At 39.8% G+C, this 20,538-nt stretch overlaps 1 protein-coding gene across 1 annotated transcript in view; it reads left to right on the forward strand.

The window, feature by feature from the left end:
- Positions 1-10,568: 10,568 nt before the first annotated feature.
- Positions 10,569-20,538, forward strand: part of ADSS2 (adenylosuccinate synthase 2) — a 39,703-nt gene continuing 29,733 nt past the window's right edge. The window contains exon 1 of the mRNA XM_049830981.1: positions 10,569-10,818. Coding sequence (XP_049686938.1) covers positions 10,651-10,818 — 168 coding nt within the window. The 5' untranslated portion in view covers positions 10,569-10,650. The remainder of the gene's footprint in view (positions 10,819-20,538) is intronic.

Below are 20,538 nucleotides of genomic sequence, written 5' to 3' on the forward strand. Positions count from 1 at the left end.
GTCAAAGAGGGGGTGAGATAGGAAATAATTTATGTTACCATCTCTTTATATTAAATTTGGCAGAAGCTATGAAATAAGGAATTTTATAAACAAGATTATATTAGTTTCCTGTACCAATGGAATGTTCAATCAGATTCATTGTATGCCACACACATTTTAAAAATCTCAAACAAGTACACAAATTCAAACAAATCGAATAATATGTTGGTCTGATATTACTCAGCCTGAATTTGTGTCAAAATTGTTTTCCATAAAAATGAGAAAAAAAAATTTGAGAAGAGCTAAATTAAGATATAAGGCCAAAGAACACATTCAAACTTAAAATTTACCTGGCTTTCACTTATGGAGAGTGGATCTGTTCTACAAAAACAATAAATTACATATTACTTTAAATTATCATTAAAAAGCTTGCTATTGAATAAAACTATTTTACACAATTTAAATCAATCTGCTTGTATGAGATGTGTATACAGTGTCTAAAATAATGTTTTTAGCACACTGGCTCTGGTTGTTCCACTGCATAAATATTTTAATATTTAAAGACAGATCCATATTTGCTGATGTTTCTCATTTAAAAATACATTCTAAGCATCCTTCATAGGCTTTTTCATAACGTAACCTTTCTCTCACCAAAAAAACGTACTGTTTAAAGAAAGCATGTCTTCTGAAAGTTATCAGATTAAAAAGATCGGTTTGCAAGGAAGTATACCTGCTGTATCAGAGTGCACAATGGAGACCCTGTGTTGTGCTCTATATGAAGAGAAGACTCCCCTCTCCAGTGAGGGAGACATGCTCCTCTCTGTAATGACAAAACAGGGAGCAAAGTGCTGCTTGTATTAGAATTGGGGCCTCCAAGTCTTCTGCACTCTTGCTGCAGCTGGAACGGGTAAGGTCCGAGGTCGAGGGAAAGGCAAGGAAACTGCTGTATCTTGGATGTCAGAAATACAACAGAATTAGGATTGCATGAAATCAAACCCCGTCAAGCATCCTGGATGAAATGTTAATTCTGATGAAGTCAATGCTAAGCATCCACTGCCTTCAAAAGAGGTCAAGAATTTATCCATCAGTTCAAGTGGAAAAAAGAAGCTGTAGACAAGGATCAGAGTTTATAATATGGAAGCATGTTTTAATCACCACTCAAGTAAAATGTTAAAAATCTATCAATTATCTTCAAATTTACTGAAAAAAAATCCATATGACTACAAAACTAAATTCGCAGTTTTCAAGCAAAGACACAAGTAATACTAACTAGTGTGACTGAAGTAGAAGAAAAAAGTCTCATCTATGGTTCTTCTAGGACAAGAGAGATTGCTGCTATTAAGGCTGTCTTTGGCTTCTTGTCAATCACGTTTTGTTTAACTTTGGTAACTGTACTCAGTGCATTCCTTCCAGCAAAACAAAACAAAAAAGCAATTAAGTGGTCCTTTCTGCAGCAATATCTGGGAAGTAGAGGAAGACATTTGCTGGCAATATTAACACTAATCAAATCAGAAAACATGCAAGAAAGTTTACCCTGGGGTTGACAGAAAAAAAATCTGAGTAAGGAGCTTACTAGCCTACTATACAATACACAGAATAGTTACATGGCTTTGAGGGCAAGCACATAATGCTTTGCATTACACAGGAGTTTTCAGAGGGGTTCAAAAACTGTGAAAAAGAAAGCTACTGCTGTTTATTTCTAGTATGTTCAGAAAAACAGGACTTTGTACACATATTTTGTGAGCAAAAGTATGCAATTAAAAATATTCCTGACTAGCATTATAGATGTTTTCCTCCTAAATAAATAAAGCAAGCCAAATACTGGCAAACTCCATGGATGATAGGAGCAGAATACAAGTTACTGTTTTCACCTAAAAACTACTGCTTATATTCAGGAAATCTACAAAACTTTTTCAGTAGTCTCATGACTTTCCTAGTGCTTCCAAGTATAAGGTGATCATAGCTCTGGTAGGGCTTCCCAGACTGGCAACCACTAGGGTTCCTGCCTGGTCCTACTATGTTAAAACATGTGCTTTTATGCTTCACTACTCATTTTTTCTTGGCCTGTCTAGCACACTTCACAATCATGCTCTCTGCCTCCACACAAGTGGCGCCTTCTGTTCAATTATTTTTAATTCCTATTTGTTTGAGCAGAGGTTTTTTAGCTGCAACTTCACTCTGACATAGCCTTAGCCTTCTTCAGAGATGTTAGAGCGTGCAGGGAGACATGCTTACATTTTAAGGTTTAAAAATCATTACTTTAGTGAGTAGGATAAATACACATACATAGACGAAAGAATAAAGTCTCTGCCTCATTTTTCTCGCTTCTAACAAGCATTCTTTGGAATCCTGCAACACCATCCAAGACATTTTTATTTCTACAATTCACTCTTTCCAAGAAACATACTTGTTTCTGACCCTTGCAATCAAAATCCCCCTGCATTCCACAGTAGGTATGTTCTTCAATAGCCTTCAGACCTGTTAGACATACATCCTCCCAAGTTCATCTCTTTCCTTTGTAATCTATTGCTTATGAGCTGCCTTCTGTAATAATTCTGTCTTGAAACACTGATTTACCCTGGACAATGGCTGGCTACGTTTTTGTTCCGTGCTACATCTGAATCCACGTGTCAATATCCTTCATTTTTAGACCTGTACTAAGTACAAAAGCTCATTTCATGTTCTATGGATTTTAATTCAATATGTAAACAAAGCAGTTCTTAATTTGACCCATACATATATATACATACAATATCCAACATTATGAAAAAATCATAAATTCCAAACTGTCAGGTTTTTCATTTGTTCACATAGATCATTAAAAATACCATCCCTGTTAGAAAATGTTACTATTATATATTTCCAAACACATTCACATAGAAAAAACCCTTACCGGTCTGTTTGTGAAGCTGCTGTCACATACCACATGAAACAATTAGAATGATCAGAAGCCGGCAAATACCATTCTTTACCCTCAAATGTGTAGAAGACAGAAACATGTTTTGCTTTGATACACTGCTCTTCCTAGTGCTACTGGTTTATGTTTTACTTGTATCAATATATACATCTACATAATGCTTTATTACTTACATAAAAAGCTTTGATTTATGAATAGTCCAATTGAATTCAGTAAGACTATTTTACGAACACACAAGCATGCTGGGAAACTCCAGGTCCTAAAGCCTTGGTCAATAATCACATACGTAGGTTACAACTCATCCCAGCACTTGCTAGTTACAACTCATCCCAGCACTTGCTAGCTCTCGTTCAACCAGTAGTTGAAAACTTGAACAGTTGAAGCTATTCTGGAATGGCTCAAGAGATACTGGTAGGAAACTGAAATATTGAAGTTGACAAGAGAGATTGAACACATGGGTAGAATTTAGGATTATTTAGATAGAAAGGGTAAGGTGAAACATAAATGGGAGAGAAGTAGGGTTTTGCACTGGGAAAGGCTCATAGGAGAAGGAGAGAGATAGAGAACACGAACACATAGGCAACAATTGGTTTTGATGTTCATGAAATAAGTGGCAGCAATGCCATCCAGTAAGAGAAAATATTAAATTAAGAGAGGTTTCTTGCATGAAATGTATTTGTTTTGTTTTGTTTTAAATGTCTGTATATTAGATTCTTTCTGCATAGAATGCACTGCATTTATGCAGTTTACATATGTTTTTGTGCCACCTTAAATGGCGGTGTAAATGGGGACATAGACCCAATACTATTCACTTCTTTGTAACAGTCTTATCTAATGAACAGGGATTCAACATGATATTACAAACTTCCTTAATACCTTTAAAAGACACTATAGTTCCTTCTAGTCAGTGATCACAATAAGGATTCAGCATGAGCTTCTTCAGATCCAAAACCAATTACAGTTCAGATACCAAAACACCAATTACATTCTTTACAAAATACTGAAAAAAATCCTAGTAAGTCAAGGGGTTTTTTTGTAAACATGGTAGAAATCTGCAACAATATCCACATAAGCTGTGCTGTTCCAGTGTAACAGGCAGGAAATACTATTACTACAAACCCATTTAAGAATCAAGAGTTCTGATGAACTTAGTAAGAAAATGAATAATGTCTGCGCAACGGTTTCTTCTCTCTCATTTAATGTAAGATTAAAATCTGTTAAGATTGTCCCATACATTTTTTAATCTTTAATCATACTACAGAATTTGGTATAAAAGCACTCAATAGTCATTACAAAACTACTGTGAGAAAGCTGAGTTCTTCTGCAGCTGTATATAAGCAGCTGCCTTTTGTCCCCAGAGAAGATAAGGGATGCAGATAGGTCTGTAGAGCAAGCAGAGTAACTGGATCTTAAACAGGTAAGTGTAAAATATTTAGTAGTTCAATAAAATAAAAGACGCTATCAGAAATCTCAGAATTCATTGATTCATCTTGCAAACAAATGAACCACCTCTACACTAGTTAAACTCTGTTCTTACTTGGAAGTTTTCCTTCACAACCTTTAGAGATAAAGACAGATTATTTGTAAATAGCATATTCAATTCTGGAGCTCTATTTCACAACAGACTATGGGTGCTGTGAGGCATCAGCATCCAAACCATCACCAAGTACACAATGACACAATGATCAGACCACAGTTAATTTTCTCACAATTTATTTTCACAGCTTACCTCAGCCTTTACTATTGGTTTTACTCTAAGTCCCAGCAAATGGACAGTTCAGCGTTGGTTTTGGTGAACTAAAATTATTTTAAAAATAAACATGACCCATAGCACAAATGTTTAACATTAGTTAACATGAGATAGGTGCATCTGAGAATCTATTAGATTAAATCTTGAAAATTTAGGATTTCAGGGTCTGCTTCATAAGTTTGTGCAAGAGAAAAACCCCACACTTCTATTAAACAGAGAATACAATCTAGTAGTTCAGCACTTCAGTGACAGACAATCAACATCTCTAAGACTGAATGTTTATAGTTTTAGGGCATTATTTCTAAGCACACTGGACAAAATTTAAAAGATAAAAAAAAGAAAGAAGAATGTGAGAGAAACTTGAGCCTAAAAGCATGTAAAATATTCATTAAGTTTTTAGCTCAAGTTTTTTCTTACATGTATGTGAGACAACCCAGCTACTGTACAGTATCAGTGACACTTCGGGGAACTACAAGTTGACTGTCTCTCAATAGCTACATAAACAAGCCCCTTAATGACAGACAACTGGCAGGGCACACTTCCCAGTCCCTGAGCTCTCTAAGAATGTGGTATGGGTCATTCTAGAGGCCTGCACACCCTGGTCACCTGCCTTGAAGGTCACACTTCACCCCATTCACCCGTTTAGTCTCATCCTATCTTGTTGCAAAACGTCAGATAGGATTAGTAGCAAAATAAATTAAGGATTTGTCAGGACTCGGGTATTATGGGTTACAGGTTAACACAGACAAAAATCTTTATTCTAACCTATATTTGACAATCAAATGCAATCTTGGTTGGTGCAGCAGCTCTCATCCACAGCCATTGTGGCACTTTCAAGAGATGGTGAACTATATTTTTCAAACAGATAAAGCTGATGCAAACCAGGGCTACTGTGCTCCCCTCCCTTGAGCTGACACTTTTGCAGTGACCTGCATGAGGGAACTATTCTAACCAAAAACCAGACCTATGAAAAAGGAAAAGCTTTCAGCCAATTCAAGATCTTTCTTAGTCAAATATTGTATGATATTTGGCATCCTGTTTTAATGAACAAAAACAACAAAAAGGATTCATCCATTTATTAGCGGGGTTTTTTTGTTTGTTTCCCTTACACAGTGCTTCATTCTCCCTGACTGAGACATATTCTGAGAAATTTATAAATCTATAAAGTCCTGCAAAATATGAATCACCCAATATCTATCACACATGCATTCTATTAAACTTTCAATAGCTGATGCTGTCAAAGGCTAACACCGAGACAGAACACAGTATCTTTGTACACACTTAACATGTTGTAACACTAGGGAACAGGGAACTTATTCACACCTGCCTTGAAGAGTAAGCTGCTGCTTGGATCAGAAGAAGCAATGAAATTCTTGGGGGGGGGGGGAACACTGTAATAAAAGCTAACTTGTATCATATATGTCCATTTTCGTATTTAACATATTATAGGTAAATATTTAAATTACAGTACCATACATACAAAAAACTCCATTTCATTTCTGCTCTGCAAAGACAACAATTTGTTTGCTGTTCTTTCAGAGAAGAGAATATGCAGATCTGAAGAACACACTTAAAATTTTTTTACTCTTTTTTTTTTGTATTATTACATAAAATAGTTGTCTTTGCAAATCATAATTTACAAATCTCATTTCCAAGGAAAGGATTTAGCTTTACAACTTTTCAACGACAGAATTTTATTTTCCTGTTTATCTCCACTTTTGTCAGCTGCTACCTTATCTACACTTGCATGTAAAAAACACACTTCTGTAAACTGCCCATGAAATTTCAAAAGTATCCAGTATTATCTTAACTTTTCTCTTACTGAATTCAAAATCTTGCTATTGTGATGTGTATGATTTTTTAAGCTCTTACCTTTTATCTTCTGCAGTACATACATCAGGAAATACCCACTCAATAAATTAAGTTCCTTCATATTCTAGAAATATCTAATCAAAGAGTTGATAACACTTGCTAGTGTGTGCAAATATATCAATCGTGACAACATATACAGATATTACTTTATAATGTTCTTAATCTCGTTTTTATCATGATAAAAAGATTAATGAATGTAACAAAAATAATTAGGGTAAATTTTAACTGGAAAAACTAATTTAAAAACAGTAATAACAAGCAACAAGCAGGGATCAATTACATTAGCACACTGTTCAAATAAAATTATGTATGTCCTAACTGTATAATGATTTCTATTCCTCCTAAGCTAAGCTGACAGCATTCTGGACAGTTTGAAGTGCTACAGTTGCCAATTGTGTCTGGCACAGTGATTCTTAGACTTTTTTTGACCATGGCACTAAACACTCTACATTTTTTGTGAGCCACTGTACATCTTAACATTAAATTAAAACAGGAAAATACTCTAAAGATGCTGTAAATAATCAGGAAGTAAAATTAACTTACCTTTTACTGAATGTTTTAATGAGATAAATGTGACAAATTGAAATAACACGGTTCTGTAGGACACTTGCAGATTAGCTAACCATGGCCCACAGACCACTTTTCTGCAACCACTGTTCTAGTGTAGATAAGACCTCAGTGTAAAATATCTGAGTATTTCATCATTGTCACAGGTAAAACCATTTTAACAGAAAACTCATACCATGGACCACATGCCCTGACATTTTCATTGCCAAGGGCTATTTCTTCATCGCATACTTCCCCTGAAACTCAGAAATTGCTTACACTAGGAAAAACAGTACCAGAAAAGTATTAACATTGTTCAGTAGTCCTTCAACACAATTAAGAAGTATTAATAAGGAGAAAGAAATAGCACTCCATGACCCATCAGCCATGCTGAGCATTAGCTAATAGTCCAGTTTACCTTCTTGTTACAGCATTTTCCCTTCATTCATGCTCACCCTTGATTTTCTGAACTACTGAAGTTCTTACCAAAATTCTCCTCTAAACTACTTTGTGTGTCAATTTTTTTAATATGTGGGATACTTCATCAGAATAATTGAAAACATATAGATGTAACAATTCTGCATATCTCTTCAACACATCTGAATGAAATGCAGATCTCGCACTGCTTCTGTTCAGTGTTTATCTATTAAAAATTCCTGTCTGAGTCTCCTGCAGTTTATTGGGAGGCAGGAAATGCAGTCATACGAAAAGCCTGAATATACCCAAATTAGAGTGAAATTTGTGATAAATGTAACTGCCTCAGTTCTTCATATCCAGTCACTAACATTGGTCAATTCAGAAGACAATACAACCTAAACTTTATCAGTATACACTTCTACCATGGATTCAGTTTTACGAAGTCAATCCCGTACACCAGCTTGCAAATGCCAGAAAAGGCAGCCACATTCCTTCATTCCTTGAACATAAACTCTTGCCACTTTGTGCCACCTCTAAATGCCCACCTGACCTCTCACAGAGCAGATTCAGCTTGCCCAAATAGCAAACCAAGTTAATATAGTCCACAAATGTTAAAGGAAAAAACACCAGTACGGTAACATTGCATGTTCTCGCTGGTTTTCTTGCTTATACTAAATGAACTGAAATAAGTGCAATTGGGAGTTTCTGCACAGTTTTATTCTAAGCTCTTACTTGTACTACAGCAAATGCCTGTTTTTGACAAGGGGCATTAGACACCAGCTGTGTTTGTACTTTAGTCAAGAGTTACCATGTTTTAGAACTATACTATAAATACAGTTAGTGAATCATACCAGTAAAGAGTATTTAATATGTTTTACAGTATTAGAATGAAAGCTTCCATTTAGTTTACAAAGAAAAGAGGGTGGAGGAATGACAGACCCCTAAGACCACGTATTAAATAAAAATTCTAAACCTTGCAGTACCAATCAGTATTGATTATCTTGATCTTAATTAAATACTTACAGGTTTTCTGGAAGTGAAGAGTTCATAGTTTTCTTCACTGGTTCCACACCTACCAAGAAAACATACCAAAACATAAATCTCAAAACTCTTCAACACCAAATAAAAATAGCGGAACAATGGATTCGTGTGCCTGAGACCTCTTTGGAAAGTGGCATTACACTAATACCACACTGTTAGGACGCTACCATGACAGGCTCAAATTTATTCTGAGATTTGAGGGAATATTTGTGTTGGCAACAGTGAGATGTTAATACAATTCAGCTATACTGGAAAACCATATCCTGAAACATTAATCTGGACCGTTGTTTGGGGAGTCATGAGATGATCTATGGCCTCAGAAGTGAGTGCACTAAAACAAAGTTTGCCATTGCGTCAGCAAGACTGGAGAAACTGACTTCAGCAGTTCCTTGTGGCTTTTAGTGACTTCCCACAAGCTCTGTGCAGCAATACAGCAATCATGGCTGGGTTTTTTTCAGCACAAGCAGATGAAAATATTAATACTATGGACTACACTGAACGTTTAAGGAACTATTTGCTCTTTGAAGTGTATACAGGCAATTGCCTTGTATCATTTGTAATTGCTGAACACCTCTGTACTGAACTGACTACTTTGTCATAGCATCTCTTTGCAGTGCAATTTTTGCAATTTTTGCAATTTTTTTTTTAAAATGTTCTCTGTCAAGTCCGTATTTAATTTTCTGTTATGTACCTTCCCAGCTTTGCAAGACACAACCTTTTCTCCAGTGACTTTTATAGATCCTCAAATTCTTGGTTAAAGTAAACCTGAAGGAGCAAAGAAGCAACAAGTATCAAACTCTACGACTTGCCAGACAGCTGCAGATTGTGACTGCTCAGTGAGTCAGGTTTTTGAATAGCTGTCTTAGCAATAATTACGTCATTCAGACTTACGTCTTTTTAATAGCTACTTTACAGAAAAAAAATCTTCCCCCAGGGGTGCTGATTCTGTGAAGCAGGAAAGAATGAAAACAGCCACTGAGACATCAGTTCCACATGTAAACCCTCAAGTATGCATGATGAAGGCATTTCTCTGCTATGGGTTTTTTCCATTATTTTTTTAACTCATGAATAAGCCTGGGGCCATGTTCCGGTGTCTCTGGAGAAAACGGCCTCTTACGTTTAGCCCCTGCTTCTACAAACCCTAGTTTACATTCTTATCATTAAGTCAGCGAAACTAACCATATAGGCAAAGCTGTGATATACTGCAAACCCACGCCAGCAGGCCTGACATCTGGGACAGGTAGGCCTTGCCCACAGCAGATGTAACCTGAGGGGAAACGGGGAGCAGCACCAGACCGAGACCCTCCGGACTGGCAGGGACCAGAGACTCCCGCTCTGCTTCAGGAGCGGTGTGGGGACACCTGTAGCACGTCAGGCCGCGGGCTGTTGCTGCCTCCCAGACAGCCAGCTCTGGCGAACGGACACGGGATCTGTGGCCACCAAACCCCAGGCCGCAGCTTGAGCATATATCGAGCCGAGGCCAGACCCGACGCACAGAAGCAACCCCAGCACCACGCCTCCCCTCAGCGCCCCTAGCCCCCTCCTTCCACCTCCGCAAGGCACAGCCGCCATCCAGCCTCAGCAGGGCCAGCAGCGCCCGGTGAGGCGCCGTGGCCGCTCCGCCGCAGCCGCCCCCTACCCGCTCCCCAGCCGACACGGCCTCGCGCCGCCGTTGGGGCGCACGGGGCAAGCGAGCAGGAGCCCTCCCGCCACAGGTGCGCCCCCCCCCGGGGACTACAAGCCCCAGCATGCACCGCGCCCGGGCCCCCGCGGCGCCCTACGCGGGGGAGGCCGCGCGGCGCGCTGGGTAATGTAGTCCCGGCCGCGAGGCGCGGGGGGAGCGGCGCGAAGGCGCGGGAAGGGGGTGGGGGGAAGGCGCCGGGAGAGGCACCGGCGGCTCCTGTTTTCCGCGGGGGAGCGGGGCGGGGATCCGCCTGAGGGCAGGGGTCTGCCCGGCGGGGGAGGCCGGCGCTGGCGGGGCCGGTAGGCGGCGGCACCTGGACGCGGCAGCGGCACCACCGCCCGCCCGGGAGGAGGCGGAGGCGGGGAGGCGGGGGGGGGGGGGGAGCGGAGCCGCCGCGCGCTGCCGCATGTGCCTGGAGCGGAGCCGGAGCGGGCAGCGCGAGCCATGGCGGAGCATGGCGCCCCGGCGCCCGCCATCCCCAACGGCGAGTGCGCCGCCCGCCTCCCCGGCAACAAGGTGACCGTCGTGCTGGGGGCCCAGTGGGGCGACGAGGGCAAAGGCAAGGTGGTGGACCTGCTGGCGCAGGACGCCGACATCGTCTGCAGGTGCCAGGTGAGGAGGCAGCCGGGGCGCGGGGGAGGCCGCGGGTGTCACCTTGAGGCGGGCGGCCCCGCCGCCCGGCTCCGCGCGGGCACTTGTTCTCGCCCCTCTTCTCCCCCAGCGCCCGCCTCGGCGCAGGGCCGGGCGGCGGTGCCCGGTGAGGCGGAGGGGCTCCCGCCGCGCAGGGCGGGCTGCGGGGCAGCGAAGCCCTCCCCGGCGGGGCAGGAGCCGCCGGAGAGAGCCCCGCGGCCGGGCCCCGCAGCCCTCCCGCTCCTCCTTTGTCCCCGTCCCGGCGCCGGGGGGGAGGAGGAGGAGGAGGAGGAAGGCGCCCTCCTCGCCGCCGAAAGCCGTCCTCCAGGAGGAGGAATGCGCCCGCCGGGGTCGCGTGCCCCCCCCCCCTCAGGCCCGCCGCCGCCGCAGCAGCACTCTTTGTCTGGGGGGCGCCGGGAAGGGGCCGCGCTCGGCGGTTCCCGCAGCATCGCCGCTGGGAGCGGGGCGAGGAGCCCTCCCCGGCGGCGGCGTGGCCTAAGCCGCACCGCCTGCGAGCGTGCTCGCCGTCCCCTCTCGGGGCGGGGGTGGGGGGTGTAACGCTGGCCCCCTCACGAAACCAGCAGTTAGTTACAGGATGCACGTGAGGGTGTGCATGCAGCCCGCAACAACTTAGTCATCTTCAGATAAAACTAGCTTTTCAAAGACTCGCCTGCCCTTGCTTCAAGATCGCGGTTGTGTCAATGAAATCCCATCTTCCTCTGTTGATTTTTTTTTTTTTTTTTTTTTTAAATTTTTCTCCTGGAGGCCTTATTCCAGCAAAAGAGCGCAAAAAGTCAGTCTGGCATGCAAGCAGAGTACTCCTAAATGCCTACGTATAAACAACACAGTTCTGAGGAGGCGTTTTTCTTAACGTTTCTAGTGCAATAATTCTGTAGAGCACAACATAACGAACTAAAACTATGTACCGTTTTTTCTTGAAGGTAAGAGATACAGCAGTGTAACATGCCTACAGCATATGCGGACTTCACGTAGGTGTCGTTATCTGTACGCTTTTGTTGAACACACAAGTTAAATTTGCTCTTAAATAAATATATTTTGGAAGAGCGTACCATTTGCAGAAGAATGCAAACACTGGAGCATTGTGTTATCTAATGAGAACTGCACGTAAAACTAGTGTTTTCAAAACCCAGTCAGTTGCAAAGCTGACAAATCAAAAACTCGAACTTCAGAGACTTTAATTTTGAAGTAAACAAACTTAAATAGCTGTTTTCACAAATGAATTACTCTTTCCCCCCCCCTTTTTTTTTTTTTAATAATACGATCTGATGTGGTGCTGTGGCGTGGTCGCCTGGCTTTGTGAGTTATAGAACACAGTGACTCAGTTCGTCCTTCACGACTTTGCTCTTGAAACTTGAAGGGCGTCTAGGTAACCATGTATGTTTAATGCTAAGAAGTTTTGGTGGAGAGGGAGAGAGAGTCAGATGGTAAATTTTTGTGTGCATGTGTTTTTAATGTGTTTGTTACTTCTTTTGAATCAGCTGGGTAAAGGATCAAGAAAAGAGAAAAATTATGACATTATCTCAGGCTTGAATTTCATGACCAGTTGTGCCATTTGTAACGGCTTGTTGCTCCTGCTAAAGGAAGGAGCTTTTCTTCCTTCTTTCTTCCCTTTCCTGTTGATGGCTGTGCTGTCTGGGTCTCCTCCCATGCACTGACTCTGGCACTTGAACACTTTTGCGAAGTTGATTAACTCACCAAAATGGCAGGAAACTATTTTTTGTTGGATTTACTTTCTGCTGTTTTAGTAAATAAAACTGAATTTAATGGTCTTGGAGGACCTTAATGAAAAAAGGAGCCCAGGATAGGGTAAGCACAAAGAGCAGTTTCTTAGGAGAAAGGAAGAGAGGAATATTCTCTTTCGGTGGTACTGAGCTATTAAATCATCTTGGTATGTATGCAAGCATATTCTAGATGCTAGTTAGTGCTGGTAAATTAGAGTATGACTCTTGCGCTTTTCACAGTGGTACAAGTCCAGAAAGAAAGACTTGGAACACACTTAGTCTGCCTATTGTTAATATCAGCTTTCTGTAATTGGAGCTTCTGATTCTTATTTTGCCATTATACCCTTATTCATTCTAGGATGGTTCTTTCTATTCATCGTGCCACAGAGTTGCTAGAATGCCTGTGGATGAGATCAAATATTTCTAGTGTGTTCTTGTGAAAAAATTTTTAGTACAGCTATTTTCTTGGAGGACTTGGGAAGTTGTTGCAGCAGGTCTAAGATGTCTTGGAAACTTCTGTTATATTTGCAGGGAAACTGGGAGCTCTAGTGTGGGTTTCATATCACTGTCCTTGGTTCTGTGCAGATGCAGAGCATAAAAGTGGTCCTATCCCAGAACTGAGAATTGAGTATCACTTTTACAGTGCCTGTAAAGGCATTGCAAGAAGTTGTACTCCAAAATCTATGGCCATACCATCATGTATTCTAGGTAGCAGGTGTGCCTAATGACTTCAGCCACTTGTTTAACTAGTTGACTATGGCCTCTGGAATGAGGTGCTTGCGTAGGTACAATCAGCTGAATAAGTGTGTCGGGAAATAAGATGTATTATGGCTCTACTTCTAAGTACCACCCTCCAAAGTGTTTTATCTAGGTTTAGAGGTGGTTGAAAGGACTCTTGTGCTCAGTGCAAGAGTATGGGATTTTATTTGCAGGAGACAGATTCACATTTATCAAAAGTGGTATTATGGTTTCAACAACAACTGTTTGAAGAGACTAAACTAGAATTAAAACACATCCAAGGGCTGTATGTATGTATTTGCTAATGCAGCTGCACTGGCAACTGTGATAGTTTCACGAAGGCACTGCTGGTGTAGAGGGTTCAGATGCAGTTAATATAAACATGTTGACATGACAGGCAAAGTATGTACTTGTTCTTCCACTGTTAAATTTGAATTGGCCTTCATTTACGTCTAGGAGGTATCTTGTAAAATTATGCTGTATTGGTGAGACTTTTGCACTTAAACCTGCATATGGTCATCTGGCTTACAGAGCAAAGTCATTTTACCTGCTAGCACATAAATCATAGTCCAGACAGTAAAATAGAGCAAGAATTGGTTTGAGATTCAGGAGTAGTTGCCATAAAAACTGCGCTTTTGTGGTTTTTTTTATTGACATAGTTTCCCTCTTAGTAAGCAGCTGGCCTTACTGCCATTTAAAAGTACACATTGTATTTTTTTCCAATTCCACAGGTAATGGAAAGTTAAAGGAAAATGCTTCTTGTTCCAGTTAAGGGACTTCCTACCACTGCAGAATGCAACCAAATTAGGGAATTTAATAACCAGATTTTAATTTGTTATTGGATATAGGAATGGCAAATTAATGCCAGCAAGTTATTTTAGGTGATCATTTTATCAAAACGAATACTGTACTAAAATACGCTATGTATCTCTTATATTAACACCACCTCTTCCACCCAATCTACCAGTGTATGCAGTACAGCAAAAAACTGTAATGTCTGCACTGCATGATTCTGTTCTCATTTACTCATTTCATCGCCAAATTTTTGGTCACTTACTGTTGGAGGTAGCTGATTTATTCAGAGTATATAATTCACACAGGTGAGTAAGATTTCTAAGTCTTAAATTTTTTTTTAAGTCATGCTTCCTATGCTAAAGAATCCTATTTTCCTGCTTCTTCAGTTCTGTTGTACATCTTGTTACTACTTCAGAACAGAATTGCAGCTTCTTACCACATCTTCTCAACTGATTTCGCTGTGGTCTGCCTGTGACTTACCATTACTGCTCTGCCTGCTGTGGGGTCACACGATTCCTACTCCTCTGAACTGCTAATGCATGGCAGTTGCAATGTGTGGATTCTTCGTACTCCCTTTTCTTCTTCCTCCCCCCAAACAACAATGCGTATAGTGACGCCACTGTTGATCACTTGATAATGTGGTGATTACAGTGCAACAATTAGTAGAGAAGTTTTCAGTGTGCACATTCTTGGGGTGAAGCAGTTACCATTGATGGGCTGGTAACTGCCAACTGAAGTCCTCAGACCAATGCTGCCTAATGCTGCCATATCACTAGTCTGTATATAGCCACTTTTTTTTGAAAAACTGTAATTTTCTTATCTTCCATTCACCAAGCCTGCTTTTTCTTTTTTCCTAAATGTTCTCATTTGAAAAGGTGTTTCAGTCTGGAGCTTTTGCAGGCCATGCAGAATTAGGAATAGCAGAATCAGTAGCTATAGCTATTAGTGCTTTTTTAGCTGCTCAGGCATTCGATACGTGATATCTAGCTAGAGCTCTTTTTTTTTTTTTTAAGTGCTGGGTGCACTTTTGGACCTTGTAGTGGTTGGCAGCATGCCAATAATATGCTCTGGTGAGGAAAGAGAGGTCAGTAAAATGAGTTCTTTAGCCTGCCCCATCAGTGAGTCATATGCTTTACAGACCTGCTTTAGAGCATCACTAATAGGTGATCTCTTGTTATTGTAAGCAATCACACAATGTCTCAGTTATCTCTAACAGAAGAACAGTTGAAATCTGATTTTCCAGTTCATAAAGTTTGTACCATTAAAAAAGGAGCTCTTAATAGCACTAAAGAGCAAATTACACCTTGATCTACTGGTTTCTTATTGTTCTTTCAATCTTACAGTTAGTTACTACACAAGCTTACTGTGTTTGGTTGGTTAAGATGCAGTACTCCATAGCAGCTTATTAAGATTTCAAATAAATTTTTTACTTCTACTGTACTACCTCACACATTTGGAAGATGTTGCCTGTAAATATTCCCAAAGTCACTTTTTGGTTTTCATATCCTTTCTTAAATATTCTTGTGAAATGTAGCAAGCATCGGTGGGGTTTTATGCACTGAAGCAACGTAGTGGTGGACCAATCTGTGCTTTCAACGTTTTTCTTGTTTCTTATCTGCCCTGCCTCACTTGATCTCTTTTATCTCTTAGGGATAGATTGGTCTTTATTCTGGACTTGGATAATGAATCCTGTTCCCTACCTAACATACGTAGGCATTGCAACATTATAAGGTTTTGCAGATCATGTGAAACTAAGCCAAAACCAGATCTAGAGAGCCTTTCTGAATATTGTCTTTAAATAGCAGTTCCTCAGAGCAAGTTCTGTCAGTATAGAGAAATGCATGGAGTTTTTTGAGATTAACAGATTAAGTAAAGTTAATGTTTTCTTTTATTTGTTAAGAGAATACAGGTGAATGTGTAAAACATAATGTGCTTATTCTGTCATATTCTGCCTCAAACCATGCTCTTGATCTTGTTCTGATGCAACAATTCTTGTACTACACATTCAAAAATTTCTGAAGACTAGCCAAAATTTCAGAAACTTTGATTAAGTGTGTGACATGATGACTCCTTGAACTAGGTTTAGATCTTAGAAACGTGAATGGATTGTCAAGGAAGAAAATGGCTAGCTGCTGGATGTTGTTTATAGTGAAATTCAGGAGTAGGTTATGCAGTAGTTTGTTAGCTGCTAATTCATTGGGGGCGGAAGGGGGGGAAAGCAAGAAATTAGTCACAAAATCTGTGATGTGAGAGAAAGAATTAGTTATCAAAACCTTGATTTTTATTTTTTTTTTAATTTTGTTTTCAAAGGGGGATGGTTTGAAATCTGAAGTTCAAAATAGATTTTTGGCAATGTGTATTGAAATGAGAAGCAAATAGCCTAGTAATTGCAAAGCTATGTCTAGTTAGGGTGCATCATAGGAGTTCAGATATGTCTTTTTGCTAGACTTACCAACTTTTAAAAAGTGTGTTCAGTGTTCCCGGAATCTGATTGTGGCAAGAAGGAGCCTTTCTTATGTTTCTTGTAAGTTATGGTAGTATACAGCTTTCTTGATGTATTTTTTACTTTTCATCTAAGAGTTAAATGAAAATGTTTACAACCAAATGATGCCAAAGCAACATTGACTTGCTTCTTGCCCAACTTGGCAGTCACTTGTACAGCTAGCTCAGAAACAACAGTGGTTGCCCTGAGCTAAAAATGAATGCTGGAATGTGGTAGCAATAAAAGTAAACTGTAGAAAAAATTATGCACACACACATCTGATGGGGAGAGTTGAAAGGAGTGTATGGCTTCTTCCTTAACTGTAGCATGAGATAACATCTCTTTAAACTAGACAACTAATTTCTATTCCAGAGGAGAGAACTTGAAAGACTTTGTTCTACCCTGAGGCATCGTATTTTTGAGACAGACAACTTGGCATGATCACGTCATAAGAAAAGGCAGTGATTGTCATCGTAGTCTTTTTGGGTAGATAGTTCTCTTAAATGCATATGTCAGTATTTCAGAGCTGCTTTAAATACTTTTGTATCTAGTATCAGTATAGAGAGCCATTCACAATATGCTTTTAATAGTAATTTCAGTCTGCTTTTCTAATAATTTTTTTTCCCTACGCACCTCCACTGTTAGGTAAAGTTGCAGTAAGGTAGACCAGTCTTAGCAGTTATGGGAGTACTGCTGTACATGAGGCATCAGGGTTTGAACTGCTTTCTTGTCTTGATCTGTTCAAGACAGATTTAACTGTTCTGGTTTTTATGCTAAAGTCTAGTCTGTCCTTAACTAATGAAGATACACTCAGAAAATAAAATGCATATTTTCAGCTTGCATAGATCTAAAATGGAGAAAGATATGCTGTTGTTCCTCCATCTTAGTTTCAAATGCACTTTATTTTTTATGTGTTCCTGCAGTGACTTCTTACTTGCATCTTCTACTTATGTATGTACACATGCCTCATACTTAAGTGTATGCTTCCTTGGCTAGCACACATGGCACACGTTTACTTTTGCTCTTTGTGCTCTATACAAAGGTTTTAAAAAGCAGAGAATGTCTTTTTTTTTTTTTTTTTTTTTCCCCCTTACAAAGGAGGAAAGTATTTTTGCTTTCGGTTTGTTATCAGGCAACTCTGTTTTGCTGATTATCCAAGTTGGTACATTAATGTTTCCTGTTCAACAGTTTGCACTTTTTTTCCCCCCTTCAAAAAAGGAAGGGAAAACCCCAAAGTTTGAAGCTAGAATGAATTTAAGATTGCGAGTCTTGCAGTGAATGATAGATATACTAAATGTGTACATTTTTCCTGGAAGAGTCCCATGTGTGTGTCAGGAAAATGGGAGAACTGCAAATACTTCTCCCTTAAACTGGAAGGACAAGTGGTCAAGTCCTTTGCATACTTTTCAGGTAAATCAGTGAGATTGGCTGCAAACCCAGGAGCATGGAACTTTTCTGAGCAAACTTGCCAGAGGAGAAAGTCCTGGTTAAGGATTTCTCTATAAGCATTTGAGTATGGCTTTGTATAATTTTCAAAGTCTTTTTGGAAAATGAGATTCCATGCTTCCTAAATTGTTGGCTTCACTTAGCTTCAGATGAGCTCGTTAGCAGTCATTGGATATAAAACACACTGGAGCTTGTAACTCCCAGTTTGATATTTTTTTTCAATTTAAAATTTTTATGTCCTTGGTAAACATTAATATTGTTGAAGCATATTTATGGAAAGCCAAATGAGTTATTCTTGAATAAATTACTTCTTAGGAAACATTGTGGTTGTACCTTCATATTTAGCAAAACACAGAACAAAACCCATGGCGGCGGTTGTTTCAACCTCAGTTTTCTGTTAGCCGAGTTTTGGTAGTGGCTGGTTAAGCACTGTAAACCTGAAGTCTTACCTGCTAAACTTTCTTGTGCTGTTTTAATTCAGCAAGAAGATAATATTTTTGTCTAAAGAGGGCATCTCTCTTTAATCCTGACAATAAAGGTCATGATGCAGAAAGGTTGGTGAAGTCATCAATTAGACTTTCTGAAGACAGGCATAAGTCATTATTATTTTGTCAAATTAACTTCATTAAATTATCAAGACACTGCTATAACTCCAAAAAAGTTTGCTGCTTATTTGTCCAGTGAATTAGCTCAATACATGAATGTTCCTTGGGGGCTTTTGACTAGTGCAGCAATGCAATTCCAGAAGAAAAATTTCTATTAAATATTATGAAGAATGCTTCTTCTCCATGCCTTATACATGACTTGGAAGCTCTTCTGCATGGACAGAATTTAACAAGCTGAAGAGCTGTTGTGCTATGTGAAGGCTTAAAGTAAGAAGACTTGTCTTGCTTCAAGGTTGTTCATATACCCTTTTGAGTTTACCAGTTTGGCTCCAGAACACACCTTTCTGAGTTACACTTCTAAAAATTGTTTCAGTCTTCAGAGCTATAAGGAGGAAGAAAAAAATCATAAAACTGTAGTCAGGTACTTGCATTAATATTGTTGCTAGTTCTATTAAGTTCTTTAGCCAAAATACTTCAGTTGGCAGTTAAGGTATTTTAAAAAGGTATAGAATACAAGAGAAAATAAACATAGATTGGGGAAGTGCTGAAATGATTTACCTGAAGATTACAGTAGATGTCCTTTTAGAAATACTGTTCAGTCAATATGTTTAAAATGTAGTCCTCTGATACTATTGATGACTCTTCAGTATGTTTTCCAGTGGTACTGTCTGGACCATGGTACAGTATTGTGGTGTGTTTGAGTCACGTGCATGAGTGTATTGTTTGTGGTAAGCATTGCCTTCCAGTGCTTCAGCAATGTTTTTTGGCTAGCAGGAGTCACGTGTTTGATTTATTGAAATTTCAAGCTTGTTTCCAGTAAAATGTCAACTAGCAGATAATTTTTTTCCTTCCCAATTATTATTTTCAGGCACTCAAAACTATTGCCAAAAGGGTGTTTCCTAAGAATGTTTATCAAACGGCCCCCAGATGTGCAATACTTGCAGCTGTCTTTGCTATCTTTGCTAACCCCCCTCTGTGCGTATGTAACTGATTCTCTTCACATTTGCCAGGATAGGTATGTTTTAGAATCGTATCTTGTTTTGTGTGTAGTACTGATGAACCTATCTAAATTGAATATATGGATGCAGATTCTTGGGTGTGGTGCTTACACTGAGAAGGATTTTTAGGCTATTTAATCTTCTTTAGCAAGCTGAAGACTCCCCTCCCCTTTTTTTTTTGTTTGCTTTAAAAAAATATTTCTGAGCAGTTTACCACTGTAAAAGGAAATTTCGAAAGTGGTATTTCATAGGGAATGTTTTTGGAATCAGGCTTCTAGAAAGTGGGTAAATATAGGGTTTTATAGGTAAATACCCGGATTGCTCTCAATTCTAACACTACTTGGGTGATAATTTGTCTATTGCTATGCACCTTTCTGTCAGAGTTCTGTATACTTAGCTGTTCTACATGTTGAATAGCCTGGATATTTCAGGATTACCAGCCTAGTGGTCAGGGATCATATGCTTTTTCAAGGAAGTGATTTAAGCATACCACACCAGTAAAATTGGAATAATGCCTTTTTAAAAAGCTTATGCATTTAGTTATCTTACAACAACAGGTTTTGCTTAAAATGTTATAGATTGGGTAATGATCTTGTGCCTGATATCACTTTCACTATTCCACTTAATGACTTAAAATACTCTAAAATAATGGTATAATATAATAGTGTCAGGATCGTGAAAGGAGAAAAAAGGCTGCTGTGTCTTAATAGGATTTTAAATTGTTCATCCATCAGAGCATCAAACTAAAAAGTCCCTAAACTAAATCCATATACTAAATCCATATACTGAAATGCATAGGTTCATTCTGCTTGTTCATGATGACTTTCACACTGTCTCTCCAAATAAATGGAAAGAAATATTTCATTCCAGTCCAGCTGGCACCCTTTTGAGCAGGA

Source organism: Accipiter gentilis, chromosome 28, assembly GCF_929443795.1.
Source record: "Accipiter gentilis chromosome 28, bAccGen1.1, whole genome shotgun sequence".
NCBI lineage: Eukaryota > Metazoa > Chordata > Aves > Accipitriformes > Accipitridae > Astur > Astur gentilis.